The sequence below is a fragment of the Poromitra crassiceps genome (assembly GCF_964638095.1).
Source record: "Poromitra crassiceps genome assembly, chromosome: 18".
NCBI lineage: Eukaryota > Metazoa > Chordata > Actinopteri > Beryciformes > Melamphaidae > Poromitra > Poromitra crassiceps.
In genome coordinates, this window is record NC_139636.1 from 26,770,269 (window position 1) to 26,784,550 (window position 14,282).

Consider the following 14,282-nt stretch of genomic DNA (forward strand, 5'->3'; position numbering starts at 1 on the left):
TGTGAGATGTTTGAGGTTCGGTGTTAATATAACTAGTCATATTCATAAGTCCATGTCACTTGCATGAATAATGAATTATCAGTGGTAGGTAATTCCCTGAAATTGCCAAACTTCCATTAGGTCCCTCCCCAACGTGTATAACGTTGGCTTTGAAGTAGCTTTTTCAGTGCTCAAATCTTAGAGGTAAAAATGCTTAACAGCATCCTATCAATGAAAAGAGAGCACATAAAAACAGCAGTTCTAAATTGATAAAGTCACATACAGGCTTCATACACATTGTTCATTTACAAATTCCATACTTTTCCAGACTCCAATTTCCAGAATTCTCTGTCAGACCATATTTGACATCTGAGTACACAACAAGGGTTTCACTTTGTGTTGAAAAGTGGTGGGGACATGTCCCCATTGTAAATGACACCTATGGCCACACCACAATTTGGAGGTTTTGGGGTTGAGCCTCAGTGAAAGCTTGGACTTTGAAGAACTTCTCAAGTGAAGACTGAAAAGCTCTGACAAAAATGACTTGACTTTGGGAGACTCGGTGGCTCACAGTTTGACAGCTGCACGACAGTTTTGAGGTTGAGGGTTTGAGCCTCTGTCAGTTAGAGTTATGAAAATGGACACCAAAACGAAAGACTGAAAAGCTCTGAGAAAACCTGCAAAGTGTGGCCCTTTAGTATCACTCAGAACAAAAAGGGAAGCACGCACATCTCCGGAAAATTTGCAGGTGCTGGACTCAAAAATACACACCATAGAAAGAAGAGGAAGTCCGCACACTGTTGACGCTCCAGCGACCACTGTTTTATTTAAGGCATACAACGTTTGGACCCCTTCGGGTCTTCATCAGGTATGAAGAGTGCAGACATAGGCGGGTTAAAATAGGGAGCAAACAATCAGGTCCCAGCTGTGTCGGGGATAATGGACACACCCCCCCATCTTAAGGGGACAGGCTACAAACAGTACAATGAGTAGAATAGAAATTCATTCATTTTAGTGACATAATGTAATGACATAATGCAGCACAATACAGTTTTAAGAGGCAAAAGAGCCTGTCTTTTAACTTTTAATTCATTAATATTTTTCTCTTTTTATTATACTGTCTTTTTGTCTATGACTTTTCTATGGTACCATATTTGTGTACCTGTTAACTTATTTGATCTGTGCATCTAGGCCTTGAGTGATGTCTATTTGGAGCCTGTAAATGATTACTCTATTCCTAATGTGTCTTTTTTGGGATCTCAAAAACACCCTTGTACTGCCTATAATTAGTGCATTGGCTCTTTTGCCTCTTAAAACTGTATTGTGCTGCATTATGTCATTACATTATGTCACTAAAATGAATGAATTTCTATTCTACTCATTGTACTGTTTGTAGCCTGTCCCCTTAAGATGGGGGGGTGTGTCCATTATCCCCGACACAGCTGGGACCTGATTGTTTGCTCCCTATTTTAACCCGCCTATGTCTGCACTCTTCATACCTGATGAAGACCCGAAGGGGTCCAAACATTGTATGCCTTAAATAAAACAGTGGTCGCTGGAGCGTCAACAGTGTGCGGACTTCCTCTTCTTCCTTTAGTATCACTCACTGCAGATACAAAGTGCAAAGTAGTATTGCAGTTACAAACCAGCTTGAGTAGAGTGTGAGTTGCTCCCTTTTTAAACCAGTGTATCAGCCCATATACACTTTAGCTGGACCCAAAACCTAGCATAAGTTGTCAAAATTGTATATATCAAAAATATCCTGTAAGTTAAGTTATCCTCTAGTTAACCAGTTGCTCACAAATGTAAAAACCAAACAACCAACCAAAAAAACTGAGATAACATAAAGAACAAAGGTCCATTTATTCCCAAAAGCTTTCAAGCTCGTCAGTTATTGCTAGGTCAGGTTTGGTGTAAAACATAATTACCAAGAATATAGACTAGTTAGCAGAAGTGCTTGTAATGTCTAGTCTACACAAGTCTAGTCTTTGTGCACCCAGGTTAACCTCAGTTAGCCATTATGAATCCAGTTATATGACTAAATCATTTTAAAGATCGGGTAGTTCAAGATATACCATTTCTTTCGCTCGGCAATAAGACATTCCAATCGCTTTCAACCCTGGATATCACGGTTTGATTTTTAAGTTGGGCTGTACAAGAGTTACGATCCCTAGCAGTGAGGAAATCAGACCGCAAAATCCAACCACTCCTGCGTTCGACTGGTATATACCCAGCCGGTCTAACGGAATGAAAAGATCACACAGATTTTTCAGCGTGTCCAAGGCAACAGCGGGGTGCGTCTTTAGGCTCTCCAGCAGGAGGAAGACAAACGCGTCCAGCTGAGGAACGACAACCTCCGCCACCTCAGGACTGTCGCAGAGGTGCCGACCGAGCCTCTGCTGAAAGCGCTTATCTCTCGCTCTCTGGACCACTAACTGGGCGATGACGTAAGCATCTCTGGTCAGACCCATAACTAGCGAGAGGAAGTAGTAGCGGGAGGCGTTAAGGCTCCACCGGTCCCGGTTGATGTCGTTGATAAGGCCGACACTTCTGGCCCAAAGTGCGTTGTCGCAGATAAAGTAGAGGGCGCGGTTGACGTTGGCCACGGTGAGGAACAGGCACAGCACCGGGTCAGAGAGCTGCATGGTTCGCTTGGCAGCTTCAATGGAATTCACTGTGTTCCCCAGCCTGAACACTGACAAAGAAAAGACAACAAAACAACAATGTGAAATGTCAGATCTATATTTCATAGTTACTGCAGTCTATTGGATTGCAAACTAGGATTGGGTGCATACCATAGACCGTATAAAGATATGGATGTAGCCACCGTGATGTCACCCAAAGAGTACCGCAGGGATGACGTATTTCCCCCAGCTTACTTCCTGTTGCAGTGTTTTGTTTGCTAGTACAGGGGGCGAGACCGAGACAAGACCAAGAGCGGGCGAGACCGAGACCGAGACCAAGACCAAACCAATGCGAGACCATTTTCAAGACCAAACAAGAAAAAAAAGACCATGACTCTGTCACTCTAATGATGGCTTAACCTTTACACCATTGCTCTGCTAATAACGAAATAAATTATTATTTAGGAATTATACTGTAGTAAAATATAAATGGCTGTACGCAGTATATACTCAGTGACAGAATACAATCATTAGATTTTGATCTGAAACACTGCAATTCCATATCACTGACCTTCAGAAAGGCTCAGCACAGTGGGCAGAATGAAATGTAAAAACACCTCACTGCTGCTGAATTATGACTCACTTTGTGGTTTATATAAGCAAATCGTATGACACAATTTGAACGACATCTTTGCAGCCACCTTGTTGACCTGTGTTGTCTACAGCGTTAAAAACTTTCAAACTGCAAGGTTATTGGTTGCGATTGAAGGAAGGATTTTTACACACAATCACGGTAAAAATATATACACAGGCAAGGAATGATGTCACTGTAGTTGTGGTCTCGGCTGGTCTTGAAATAAAATCCTGAGTCCGGCTTGCCCGAGACCGAGACAAGACCAAGACCGATGGAGGGCGAGTCTGAGACGAGACCAAGACCATCAAAATGTGGTCAAGACCGGTCTCGAGCACTCCAACACATAACTGGCAGGACATCGCTAGGTTCCAAACTGTTACATAGCAACACAGTACCATGAAGACTGCCTATAGGCAAAAGATCACGTAAATACTTTCATTGGCGGTAGAGGGCGGCAGTACACTTTTCAGTGTCTAATCTGCTGGAAATTTTAGCGAAGAAGTAGAAGGTGGGAGGTGTGCTCTAGCCTCTAACTCAAGGGTTCCCAAACGTTTCAGCCCCCGACCCCAAAATAACAGTGCCAGAGGCTCGCGACCCCCACTACCCCCAGAGTGGTTGAAGCCTACAAACGTTTGTGCGGCGTGTGCGCACATGAAAATTTCATAAACAAAACAAACAAAACGTAACAATTATGGTTAAAATGTGGTCTTTTTAAATTGTATTTCACATTCTGTAATTCACACATTCTTTAGGCCAATTTCACACATTCTGGGAATCACAGTGGTGTGCCGTGACCCCCCCCCCCCCACACACACACACACACACACACACATTTGGGAACCACTGCTCTAGCTCAGTGGTTCATGTTGCGCACCCCCATATTAGAGCTACAGACCCCAGTTTAATAAGACTTTGTCCCAGCCCCCAGGAACCAATTAGCCTGTTGTTGTTGATTTATTAATTAACTCTCTACACTGGGGCAATAATAGGAGGGTGAGTGTGAAACCTAGGACTACCATCATTCTTGCTGGACCTTTCCCTAATTGGTGTATTTATTAGTTAATTAAATCCAAATGAAATATACCTATTCTGGGGGCCCCCTGGAAATGCCCTCAAGCACCGCTGGGGGCCTCCAGACCACACTTGAAGAACCACTGCTCTAGGTGCCTCGATCCTCTTTAAATTGTACATTTTGTACACACACTCACATTTTCGTCCAGCACTCATGTTGGACTCCAGACTTTGAAGCGTCGTCACAAGTTCCTTTCTTCCCGAGCTGTTTCTGAGTAAATATCTGGACAGTGCGCAGGCATACTGTGTTGCCCTGAAAGACAAACAACCCGCTCAACAAGCGCGCTGCAATTGGCATTACATGCACGTTTCTTACAATAACTTAAACAGCCAATAGTTTGTATCCAAATCACAATGTTAACAACAACTTAGCTTACCTGAAGATACGATCCCTCCCTTGACTTTGATTGGTAAATTTAATGAACGTGTCCATGGTGAAATCTAACAAGAACATGTTGTTCTATTTGGGCTAAGAGCAGTTGCACAGATTAAGTTGTTCTCGCTAACGGACCGCTACTGCCGTCTTAAATATAGATCACGTTTGTTATAGTAGCGCGTCTAATGCTAGCGATACAAATTCAGTTAAGTTATCTGAACATTTAAACCATTCACATTCAGACGAAGCTAATCTTCCAATCAAAGAAGTTGTTGCATGCCAGCAAGGATAGGTGGGTCCGTGGGTCTACTTGTTTCACTACAGATAGTTTTACGAACGGACCGGGGGGGGGGCGATTGGGGATGCGTTTTGCGGACGGACCAGTGCTAGTAATTAAGTTAGTAGGCTAGTTACCTCAAAAAGTAGTGGAATTATGCATTACTTAGTAACTACTCCCAACACTGGAAAGAGCCATTCTACCTCCCATAACTTATGGGCCATAAGGTGAGCTTTTGTGTTGTGGTGATATTTTGTGGCATTTTGAACAGGCGGTTCAGGGGACAGCTTGCGGCAGGCAGGGGTCCTTCAACCGTAAACACTGAACAACAACCACCAACAACACGTGAACACCATGGAACACCATGGGGTGAGCGCTGTTCCTTCAGCTGTGAGTAAAACTGCATTACATCCGCTCAAAATGACTATTTACTGGATGTATTTATGATTTTTAATATTTACAATAAATGTTAATACACAAAACATAATATTAAGTAGTTAGCGTTAACTTAATATCGGACATTCAGCCCGTCTCTTGAGGACATCACGCCAAACTAGTCAAAAAACCGTGCAAGGTGGCCTGGCTTATCGGCAAGGTTACATTACATGACTGAAATGCTTTTTAGAATTCTTATGGGACACAATTCAGCATATAGGCCTATCATTACATTTTGTTCATCATTTTAATCTCATCTCTGTCCGCTGTGTTTTCAGCTTCAGTCAAGAGAAGAAATGGCTTCCAGATTTGAGGAGAATCTCTCCTGTCCAATCTGCCATGACATCTTTAAAGATCCAGTCTTCCTGTCATGCAGCCACAGCTTCTGTAAAGCCTGTCTGCAGGAATGGTGGAGAAGGAACAGAATACACGACTGTCCCTTTTGCAAGGCTACATCTTCACAGAGTAAACCACCTTGTAACTTGGTGTTGAAGAACCTGTGTGATGCTTTCTTACTGGAGAGAGATCAGGGAGCTGCAGCGGAGTCTGAGCCTCTCTGCAGGCTGCACAATGAGAAATTCAAGCTCTTCTGTCTGGACCATCAGCAGCCAGTGTGTGTTCTCTGTCGAGATTCTGAAATACACACCGACCACAGATTCAGTCCCATCGATGAAGCTGTACGGCCTCACAAGAACAAACTTCAGGAACAACTGAAGCTCTTACAGGAGAAACTGGTACTCTTTAATAAAGTCAAAGGTAACTATGATCAAACTACAAAACACATTGAGGTCCAGGCCCAACGCACAGAGAGGCAGATTAATGAGGAGTTTAAGAAACTTCACCAGTATCTCCACGAGGAAAAGAGGGCCAGGATCAATGCACTGAGGGAGGAAGAGGAGCAGAAGAGTCAGAGGTGGAAGGATAAGATTGAGGGTCTGAGCAGAGAGATAGCAGCTCTTTTTGACACGGTCAGAGCCGTTGAGAAACAGCTGAGAGCTGAAGACGCCATGTTCCTGCTGAACTACAAGGGTACAGTGGAAAGAGTCCAGCGCCCCCTGCTGGAGGATCCACAGCTGGAGGATCCATGGCTGGTCTCAGGAGCACTGATAGATGAGGCCAAACACCTGGGCAACCTGAGCTTCACAGTCTGGGAAAAAATGAAGAAGATGTTCTCCTACACTCCTGTGATTCTGGACCCCAACACTGCCGATCCAAAACTCACCCTGTCCGGAGATCTGACCAGTGTGAGATTTGGAACCGAGCAGCAGCTTCCTGACAATCCAGAGAGGTTTGATGCTTCCTGGACTATTCTGGGCTCGGAAGGCTTTAATTCGGGGACTCACAGCTGGGATGTTGAGTTTGGAGACGGTACATACTGGGAACTGGGTGTGTTAGAAGAGTCTGTCCAGAGGAAGGGTCCCTTCCTCTGGAAGGAAGAGATAAACTCTGGATTTTGGAGAGTATGGTTCATTGATGGTGAATACAGAGCAGACTCCCCATCAGATCCAGACACAGTCAGTCTCTCAGTGCTGCAGCAGCTCCAGAGGGTCCGAGTGCATCTGGACTGGAACAGAGGACATTTGTCATTCTCTGATCCTGATACTCACACACTCATACACACCTTCACACACACTTTCACTGACAGGCTGTTTCCATACATTGCCACTGTGGATGACGTACATCCTCTGAAGATTTTACCAGTGAAGGTATCTGTAACAGTGGAACAACACAGTTAGGGAGTGTGTCCACCAACTAAACTACCAGGTTGAGTGCTTGAAGCGCTGGTGCTGAGCTGAAATGGCCTACTTTTTGTGTGCTTTACATCAAGACCAAAATAGTTTATTTAGTCTTGCATCTGTTTACATGGTAATAATTCTGGTGTTTGCCTTGTAAGCCTGTATGGGCTGAGCATCTATTGGTGCAAGATAGGGGGGCCATCTTTTAAAATTTCTGGTGAATTTTGTACAGTGTATATGCTTTCAAAGGAGACATGCAATATATTTGCATTTTTTTTTTATCTCTTACCCGAGGTTAATGTAGGCTACTGTAAACAATCTAAAGTTTACAGGTATAAAATCAAATGCAACTTTGAAATACCAAATTGGACCAATTTCTTTGTAAGATAGCTTCCATTTCCATTTTCCAGAAAAAAACAGTTTCCATATTAAATAAGAAAGCAGTCAACCAGATTTTATTTCCAGATTGTCACTTGGTTGAGCTAATTGTTCAGTATTCCATCTCCACTCCACCCTGTTCTGTTATTACTTTTTTCCTTTAAGAATTGCAGGTGGATTTGAAATAAGCTATTGATCATGAAGAGGCATTAAGGTAATCACTGTATTGACAGTTGGCACTCTGCTTTAAAAATATGCCCCATATTTAGACCAAAATGACTCATGATGTTAAAACTTAGATGACCTCAGTCATGAATGCTACCGTCCTCCGAGCATGATTATTGAAATGTTTATTCCCGTTGTTCAAATAAAAGTGGTAGAGAACTATTGGATGCTTTGAATGGCTCTAATCAATTTCTCGTCCATTTTGCACTTGCCAGGTGGACCTACTTTTCATGGAATGAAATCAGATGATCAGAAACGAGGTGTAAAAAATCTGATTGGCTGTTGACAATTATGAAAAATTCAGCGTTGGCCAATTTTTCACAGATTACATGTGATGTCGTTGACCATCCACACATCTGTTTCCCCCGATTGTTCAGTTGTAAAGGGAATTATTGGACTTGGGGTAATGCTGCTGTAAGTTTAAGAGAAGATACAGGTAATGTCTGCCTGCTAAAGCAGTTAAAGCAGTGACAGCATCAGTGGACAGCCTGTCAAACTAAGTAAGTGAAATATAGATCTGGATATTTTCCTCACATAGCATTTAAATACTAGCTTAAACCTTCATCCACTCATCCAACAGTTTATACTGTAAAAGCCACAAAACTAGTAATTGCTATTGTGACTGTACATTTTCAAACAAAGCTTGTAGAAATGAATGTTTGGTGGTGAAAAATGAGACCACATCAGCTACATAACATTAAAAATGAGGTGGCTTAGGTTGGTGACGCCTTTTCCGATCTCTAATCTGATGAAAAATGTGTATTTGTGTTTGTAGTTTTGACCCTCTTGTACAGTGATACTTGTTTATCACCTAACCTAAAGCAATCAAATATATCACAATGTATGTTTATTCAACAAATTAATTAACAAATTTACCACGAGAGGGAGGGGGTTGTGGCCACATTTACCACTGGTACAGTGTTGTGGCACGAGGCGAAGCCGAGTGCTATAAACCCTGTACCAGTGGTAAATGTGGCCACAAACCCCGACCTCGAGTGGTAAATTTGTTTTCTACAACAGCTACCAAATAATATGAAAAATACACAATTGTAACATCCAATTCATTATTTACAATCATTACTGGTTTCAGAATACATTTATCCTTCCGCCACAGAATATAGTTCCATACACAAGATCAATGATTGCACTAAACATTTAGTTGCCTTTGAGCCAAAAAACAACTAACCTATTCCTTAACGGGATTCACAGTTATTGATACATTGCCTGTAAAAGTACAGTTATTTAAACAGTTATCTAAAGCAGCCCGTTTTGGTGGTGGTGTGTTGATATCTGGTGACGGCAGAGGGCGTTTGTTTGTTTGACAGTCCCAGGTTCGGGGTCCGGGCGCTAGTCCGACCTCCCGCTAGTCCGAACTCGTGACAACTCAAGCTCAGCCAGTTCTCTCTCCCCAATTTCACCATGTCGTTCTTTGTTCACTTCACCTTCATCTTCATCTAACCACTGCTCAAAACTCAATCCACCCAGTAAATCAAACGTTACTACGAAATCGGACATTTCCTTGTGTTAGAGATCGGCCATTTCCTTGTTAGAGATTTGCAGACTGACAGGCTAACAGTGGGCGGAGTCAGCACCAGGGAGCGGAGTGATACTGCGGTTGGAGCCGAACTGTAGATTGTTGGCCTATTTACCACTGTTGCTAGCCAATCAGAATCCAGTATTCACTCATGCTGTTGTAGAATACAGCATATATACACGTTACACACAACTTACAGAAGAAAAACAATATCATCAAGCAAATAGGCTATTGTTAACCACAAAGCTTCTTTGAAACCACAAACACATGACAAAAACAATCTATCACAACATAGCCTACTACAATACTTGCTCACTTCACCAATAGAGAGTATCTCCAGGTCAATCTCTGCAACACTCAATATATCAAACATTTCTCTTGGGCAGTGTAATCACAGAACTCAATATTTACTGAAAAGGGTACATTCACGAAACATAATCCATATCACATTAGTTCAAAGGCTTTCATGGTCAGTACTGATCATGTTATAACATTCATATTTGCTATAAAAACAAAATCACAATAATTAACACTGAACATAAAGCATTAGGCTACACCCGAGCCCCCCCAAACCCCCCCCCCCCCCCCAAACAACTCATAGCAATTTTGAATCAATAAACAATGAATAGCAGAAGCACTTCTGGTCAAAAGAACAACAACAACAAAGACATCATTACATTTTACAGCACTTGAGCAAATAACAAATTTCAACAGAGCCTCCATCTTATCAAATATATTTCTTTGACAGTAGAGTAGACATCTTTTTCTGAATACAGACAGCAGTATTTTCAAAAGTGTAACTTCACTAAGGCGTCTCTGAGCCTATAAGCAGGGTAAACACAGGTGTAACCAATAACATTGATGAAGGGGCTGACACTGGAACACCTAAATGGAATGGAACCATCATTCATGTTATTGGTTACACCTGTGTGTGTACCCTGCTGTGACACATCAAATTGGCTGCTGCTGTGAAAAGGGTTTGTCAAAGAGAAATCCAAGCAAAAAGCACCTCTACCCATATTCAGTGTGCTGCTCAGCCAGCTTTATCTGGGGGGAGGCCCACAGTCTCAGTCTTTGAAAACCTTGGCTCTAAAACATTATATTCTGCTTACTGGGCTGATTTGCCTTGGGATACCCTGTGCGCTGGTGTTGCCAACTGAAAGATAGTTTCTCCCTGGTTCCTGTCCCTCTTCTAGGTTTGCGTTGCGGCTACTGGAGATGTTCTGCCTCTGTGGGGACAGACTGCAGATGGTCTGCCTCTGCGGGGACAGATGCACCATATGGAAAGACAAGTGCCCCAAAGAGCCTGTCAGGGACGTGTTATTTTCCAGCTCAGTCTGTGTGTTTGTTCTTCGATAGCATCTCGTGAGACCGTGGTGAAAAGGAATGGTGAACAGGCCGTAAGTGATGGGGTCTAAACAGGCGTTGAAGAGGCCAAAGATAAACAGCATGTGAGTCAAGGAATGGGAGACGGTCTCCTCCATTTTCTCTGGGAACAGCCAATACCACAGACCCAGCAGGTAGTACGGGGTCCAGCAGATGATGAAGGAGGTCACGATAAGGATGCTCATCTTCAGAGTCCTCATCCGAGCTTTGGGAATGTTGTTGTGGGAGCGGCGGAGATGCACCTCTCTAGACACCACTAGAACAGAGATCAATGCAATCGTCACTATCAAATACTGTCACAGAGGCATGCAGCATGCAAAACCCTATTATTATTTTTAATCAAGTTTCCCCCAGTCCAATTTTTTTGTCCCATTTTCTGCCCAATAATTGTACTTGGTCAATCCCCCCTGCTGCCCCAGTCATTGCTCCACCCCCTCTCCCGATCTGGGGAGAGTTGTAGACTAACACATGCTTCCTCCGATACAGCCGCTTCTTTTCACCTGACAGCGAGGAATTTCACTGGCAGGACATAGCATGTGGGAGGATCACGCTATTTCCCCCCAGTTCCCCTCCCCTCCGAACAGGTGCCCCGACTGACCAGAAGAGGCACTGGACCAGGACTTATACCCCACCGGCTTCCCACCCGCAGACACGGCCAATTGTGTCTGTAGGAACGTCTTACTAAGCCGGAAGAACCGCTGCCAGGAACTGAGGAACTGAACCCAGGTCTTTTACCTTTACACTGCCCAGACTCCCCGCAAAATCCTATTTTGACCACAAGACCCAGTTTGAAAAGAAGAGACTTACAGTTGCTGCGAGCCATGCGGCCGGATATCTCAATGAGGATCCGTGTGTAACAGGAGATCATGATGACCAAAGGGAGCAGGAAGAGGCACACAAAGGTGAACAGGTTATAGAGTGTCTCTTGCCAGTGCTTGACAAAACTCCCACGAGTCGTGCACTGCGTAAAGTTCTCAGGAACTGTGATGGTCACATTGTGAAATATAAACATCTGTGTGAAAACAAAACAAGCATAGTTATACTTCACTACTCCAAATCACATAGACAGTCATCATTTATGGCTGTGACAGTAACTTGGTGGAGTATGTGGTACTCTGCTGAATCACAAAGTACAAGATTAAAGCAGGATTAGTCATAACAATCAAGTCTTATGATGAGCCAGTGAAGATGTCCAAATAGCCTTTTTCACTATCATTATGAATCTGGATCATGAAATACTTTATGGCAGGGGCGTAAAACTCAGGGTGGTATCTATCACAGGCCCTGTAAACACAAAATGGGCTGCCTGACATTCAGATATGAATTACTGATGAGTGTTAGTACTCTCTTGCAACAGAGTTGCAATCATCAACCTGTATTGCAATATATCATTGAATAAATGTTATGGAATGAGCGGTATTGCGCTCGCTTTACCGCACCATTGTGACAAAAAGGGAGCTGACCCAGAAGGCAAAGCTCTCGATCTACCGGTCGATCTTGGTTCCTACCCTCACCTATGGTCATGAAGGATGGGTCATGACCGAAAGAACACGATCGCAGATACAAGCGGCCGTAATGGATTTCTCAGGAAGGTGGCTAAAGTCCCTTAGGGAGAAGGTGAGAAGTTCAGTCGTCCGTGAGGGACTCGGAGTAGAGCCGCCGCTCCTCTGTGTAGAAAGGAGCCAGTTGAGGTGGTTCAGGCATCTGGTGAGGATGCCACCTGGTCGCCTCCCTAGGGAGGTGTTCCAGGCATTCAGCTGGGAGGAGACCATGGGACAGATCCAGCACTATATATCTCAATGCAAGTTTGGGGTCCCCTACTGGAACTGCTACATCCACGACCCAACCCCGGATAAGCGGTTGAAGATGGATGAATGGATGGATAAATGTTATTTATTAATAATTGTATATTCACTGTAAAGTGTAAAAATGTACAAGTAATAATTAGTTATTCATGAAAATGGATTGCATTCAGTCCATAGTGTGATGTGGATAGGTGTACAGGGGTGTGTTGGGGTATGGGGGTTGCATAGCAATTCTTGCCCCCGGGCCGCTTGTGAACCTCACCCTTGCTTGGTGGATACAATCAGGGTGCTTTCTCACTGGGAATGATTGCTTTTGTTCAGGAGTTCAATGCCCGAGTACTCGCCCGGGCACAGAACGCAACGTTCACACTCATGAAACAAACCGCACCTGGGGTCAATTTGGGGACAAGTGTGCTCGGTTCCGTTCCCGGGTCCCCAGTGTGAAAGCACCCTCAGAGGTAATAAAACAGTGCTTCTGTCTGTAGGGCCCAGGAAGGGCCTGCTTGATCCCATTGTGAGAACCTCACCAGTCATGAGCCTTATCAAATAAAACCTTACCTGAGGGAGAGAGAGGATCACACTCATCGTCCAAGCCACAGTCAACATGATTTTGCTTTTCCTCTTGGCCTGGCTGATGCCCAAAGGATTCAGGATCGCAGACTGTCTATCCAGGCTGATGACTACGGTTACGAAAGCACAGGAGTACATTGCCACCAGTTTCAAGAACATCAGCAGCCTGCAGGCGACGTCTCCCGCTCGCCACTGAACCGTGATGTTCCACACGGCGTCGACGGGCATGACAATGAAAGTCACCAGCAGGTCTGCCACCGTCAGGTGCACCATGAGTATCCTGATGTGGGACCTGGGCCTGCGACCGGTGCCGGCCGCCCACAGCACAATCAGGTTGCATGCGGCCGACACTGCGCACAGAGAGAACGTGATGATAACTCTGACTTTGCCTGCTGTGGAGAAAGTGGGCAGCTGGAGGAGCGCATCTTCGTCTGTGCTCTGGCTGCAGAGTGAGGTGGGTCCCTCCTCGCAGCTGCCATTCACTGTTTGATGGAACATGATGAACGCAGGAGTCTGAGGCTGAGGTCACTTGATGCTCCTCCTGACTCCTCTTCTCTGTCTTTTTTCTACGTCTGATTTTCCGCTGGAACTTCAACTGGGGATTAAGCTGTGGAAACACAATGGGGGATGGGGTGGGGGGGTGGGGGGTTGGGGGGGGGGTAGTTATAACATGACTATTTGACAAAACGCCCATGGACTACACCCCTCACTAGGCCTTTACAGAGGTGTTCCCCGTGTGCACTTGAAAGCAGGAGAAGCTGCATTTAGTTACTATGTTCCAAACAGATGGAATGCTCTTCCACGTGACATTAGAGATGCCCCAAATAATGCTAGTAGACTGTAGACTTTAAAACAGTAAAAATTACTGTTGTTTTTAATTAGGTACTTTGACATAATGCACCAATGTTGTGTTTTCATGCAGAGCAAATGTCTGCTTCTACAGTATTATACCTGAATTTATATGCACTTCACATTTACACATGCCCTCCGTGTTTGTGTGTGTGCGAGTGCGCGCGTGTGCGTGCATGTATAAATAAATTTGACTTGACTTGAGACACACACGCATGCACACACACACCCACACGCAAGCACGCACGCACGCATGCACACACACACACACACACACACACACACACACACGCACGCACACACTTTTCATAGAGCGCCTCACACTGCAGAGAAAATATGAAATAAACATAACTCCTCCTACTGCCAGCCTGCCCTGCATGACCCCTGACCCCTGCTAAGTGGG

At 44.3% G+C, this 14,282-nt stretch overlaps 3 protein-coding genes across 3 annotated transcripts; 1 reads left to right on the forward strand and 2 right to left on the reverse strand.

Annotated features, from left to right (window-relative positions):
• Positions 1-2,105: 2,105 nt before the first annotated feature.
• On the reverse strand, positions 2,106-4,813 carry pex11a (peroxisomal biogenesis factor 11 alpha; the record flags this gene model as incomplete). The annotated part of the gene is made up of 3 exons (XM_083654512.1): positions 4,686-4,813; positions 4,446-4,561; positions 2,106-2,674 (listed from the first exon to the last, which is right to left on the reverse strand). Exons 1-3 carry the CDS (start codon positions 4,760-4,762, stop codon positions 2,106-2,108), a joined length of 762 nt encoding a protein of 253 aa, XP_083510638.1. The 5' UTR covers positions 4,763-4,813.
• An 879-nt stretch (positions 4,814-5,692) lies between these two features.
• LOC310793048 (nuclear factor 7, ovary-like) lies at positions 5,693-7,132 on the forward strand (the record flags this gene model as incomplete). Its single annotated transcript, XM_083654797.1, has 1 exon — positions 5,693-7,132. The coding sequence occupies one exon, from the start codon at positions 5,693-5,695 to the stop codon at positions 7,130-7,132; it is 1,440 nt and encodes a 479-aa protein (XP_083510923.1).
• Positions 7,133-10,366: 3,234 nt separating this feature from the next.
• gnrhr4 (gonadotropin releasing hormone receptor 4) lies at positions 10,367-13,528 on the reverse strand (the record flags this gene model as incomplete). The annotated part of the gene is made up of 3 exons (XM_083654799.1): positions 10,367-10,911; positions 11,463-11,667; positions 13,019-13,528. 3 exons carry the CDS (start codon positions 13,526-13,528, stop codon positions 10,367-10,369), a joined length of 1,260 nt encoding a protein of 419 aa, XP_083510925.1.
• Between the last annotated feature and the right edge of the window lie 754 nt (positions 13,529-14,282).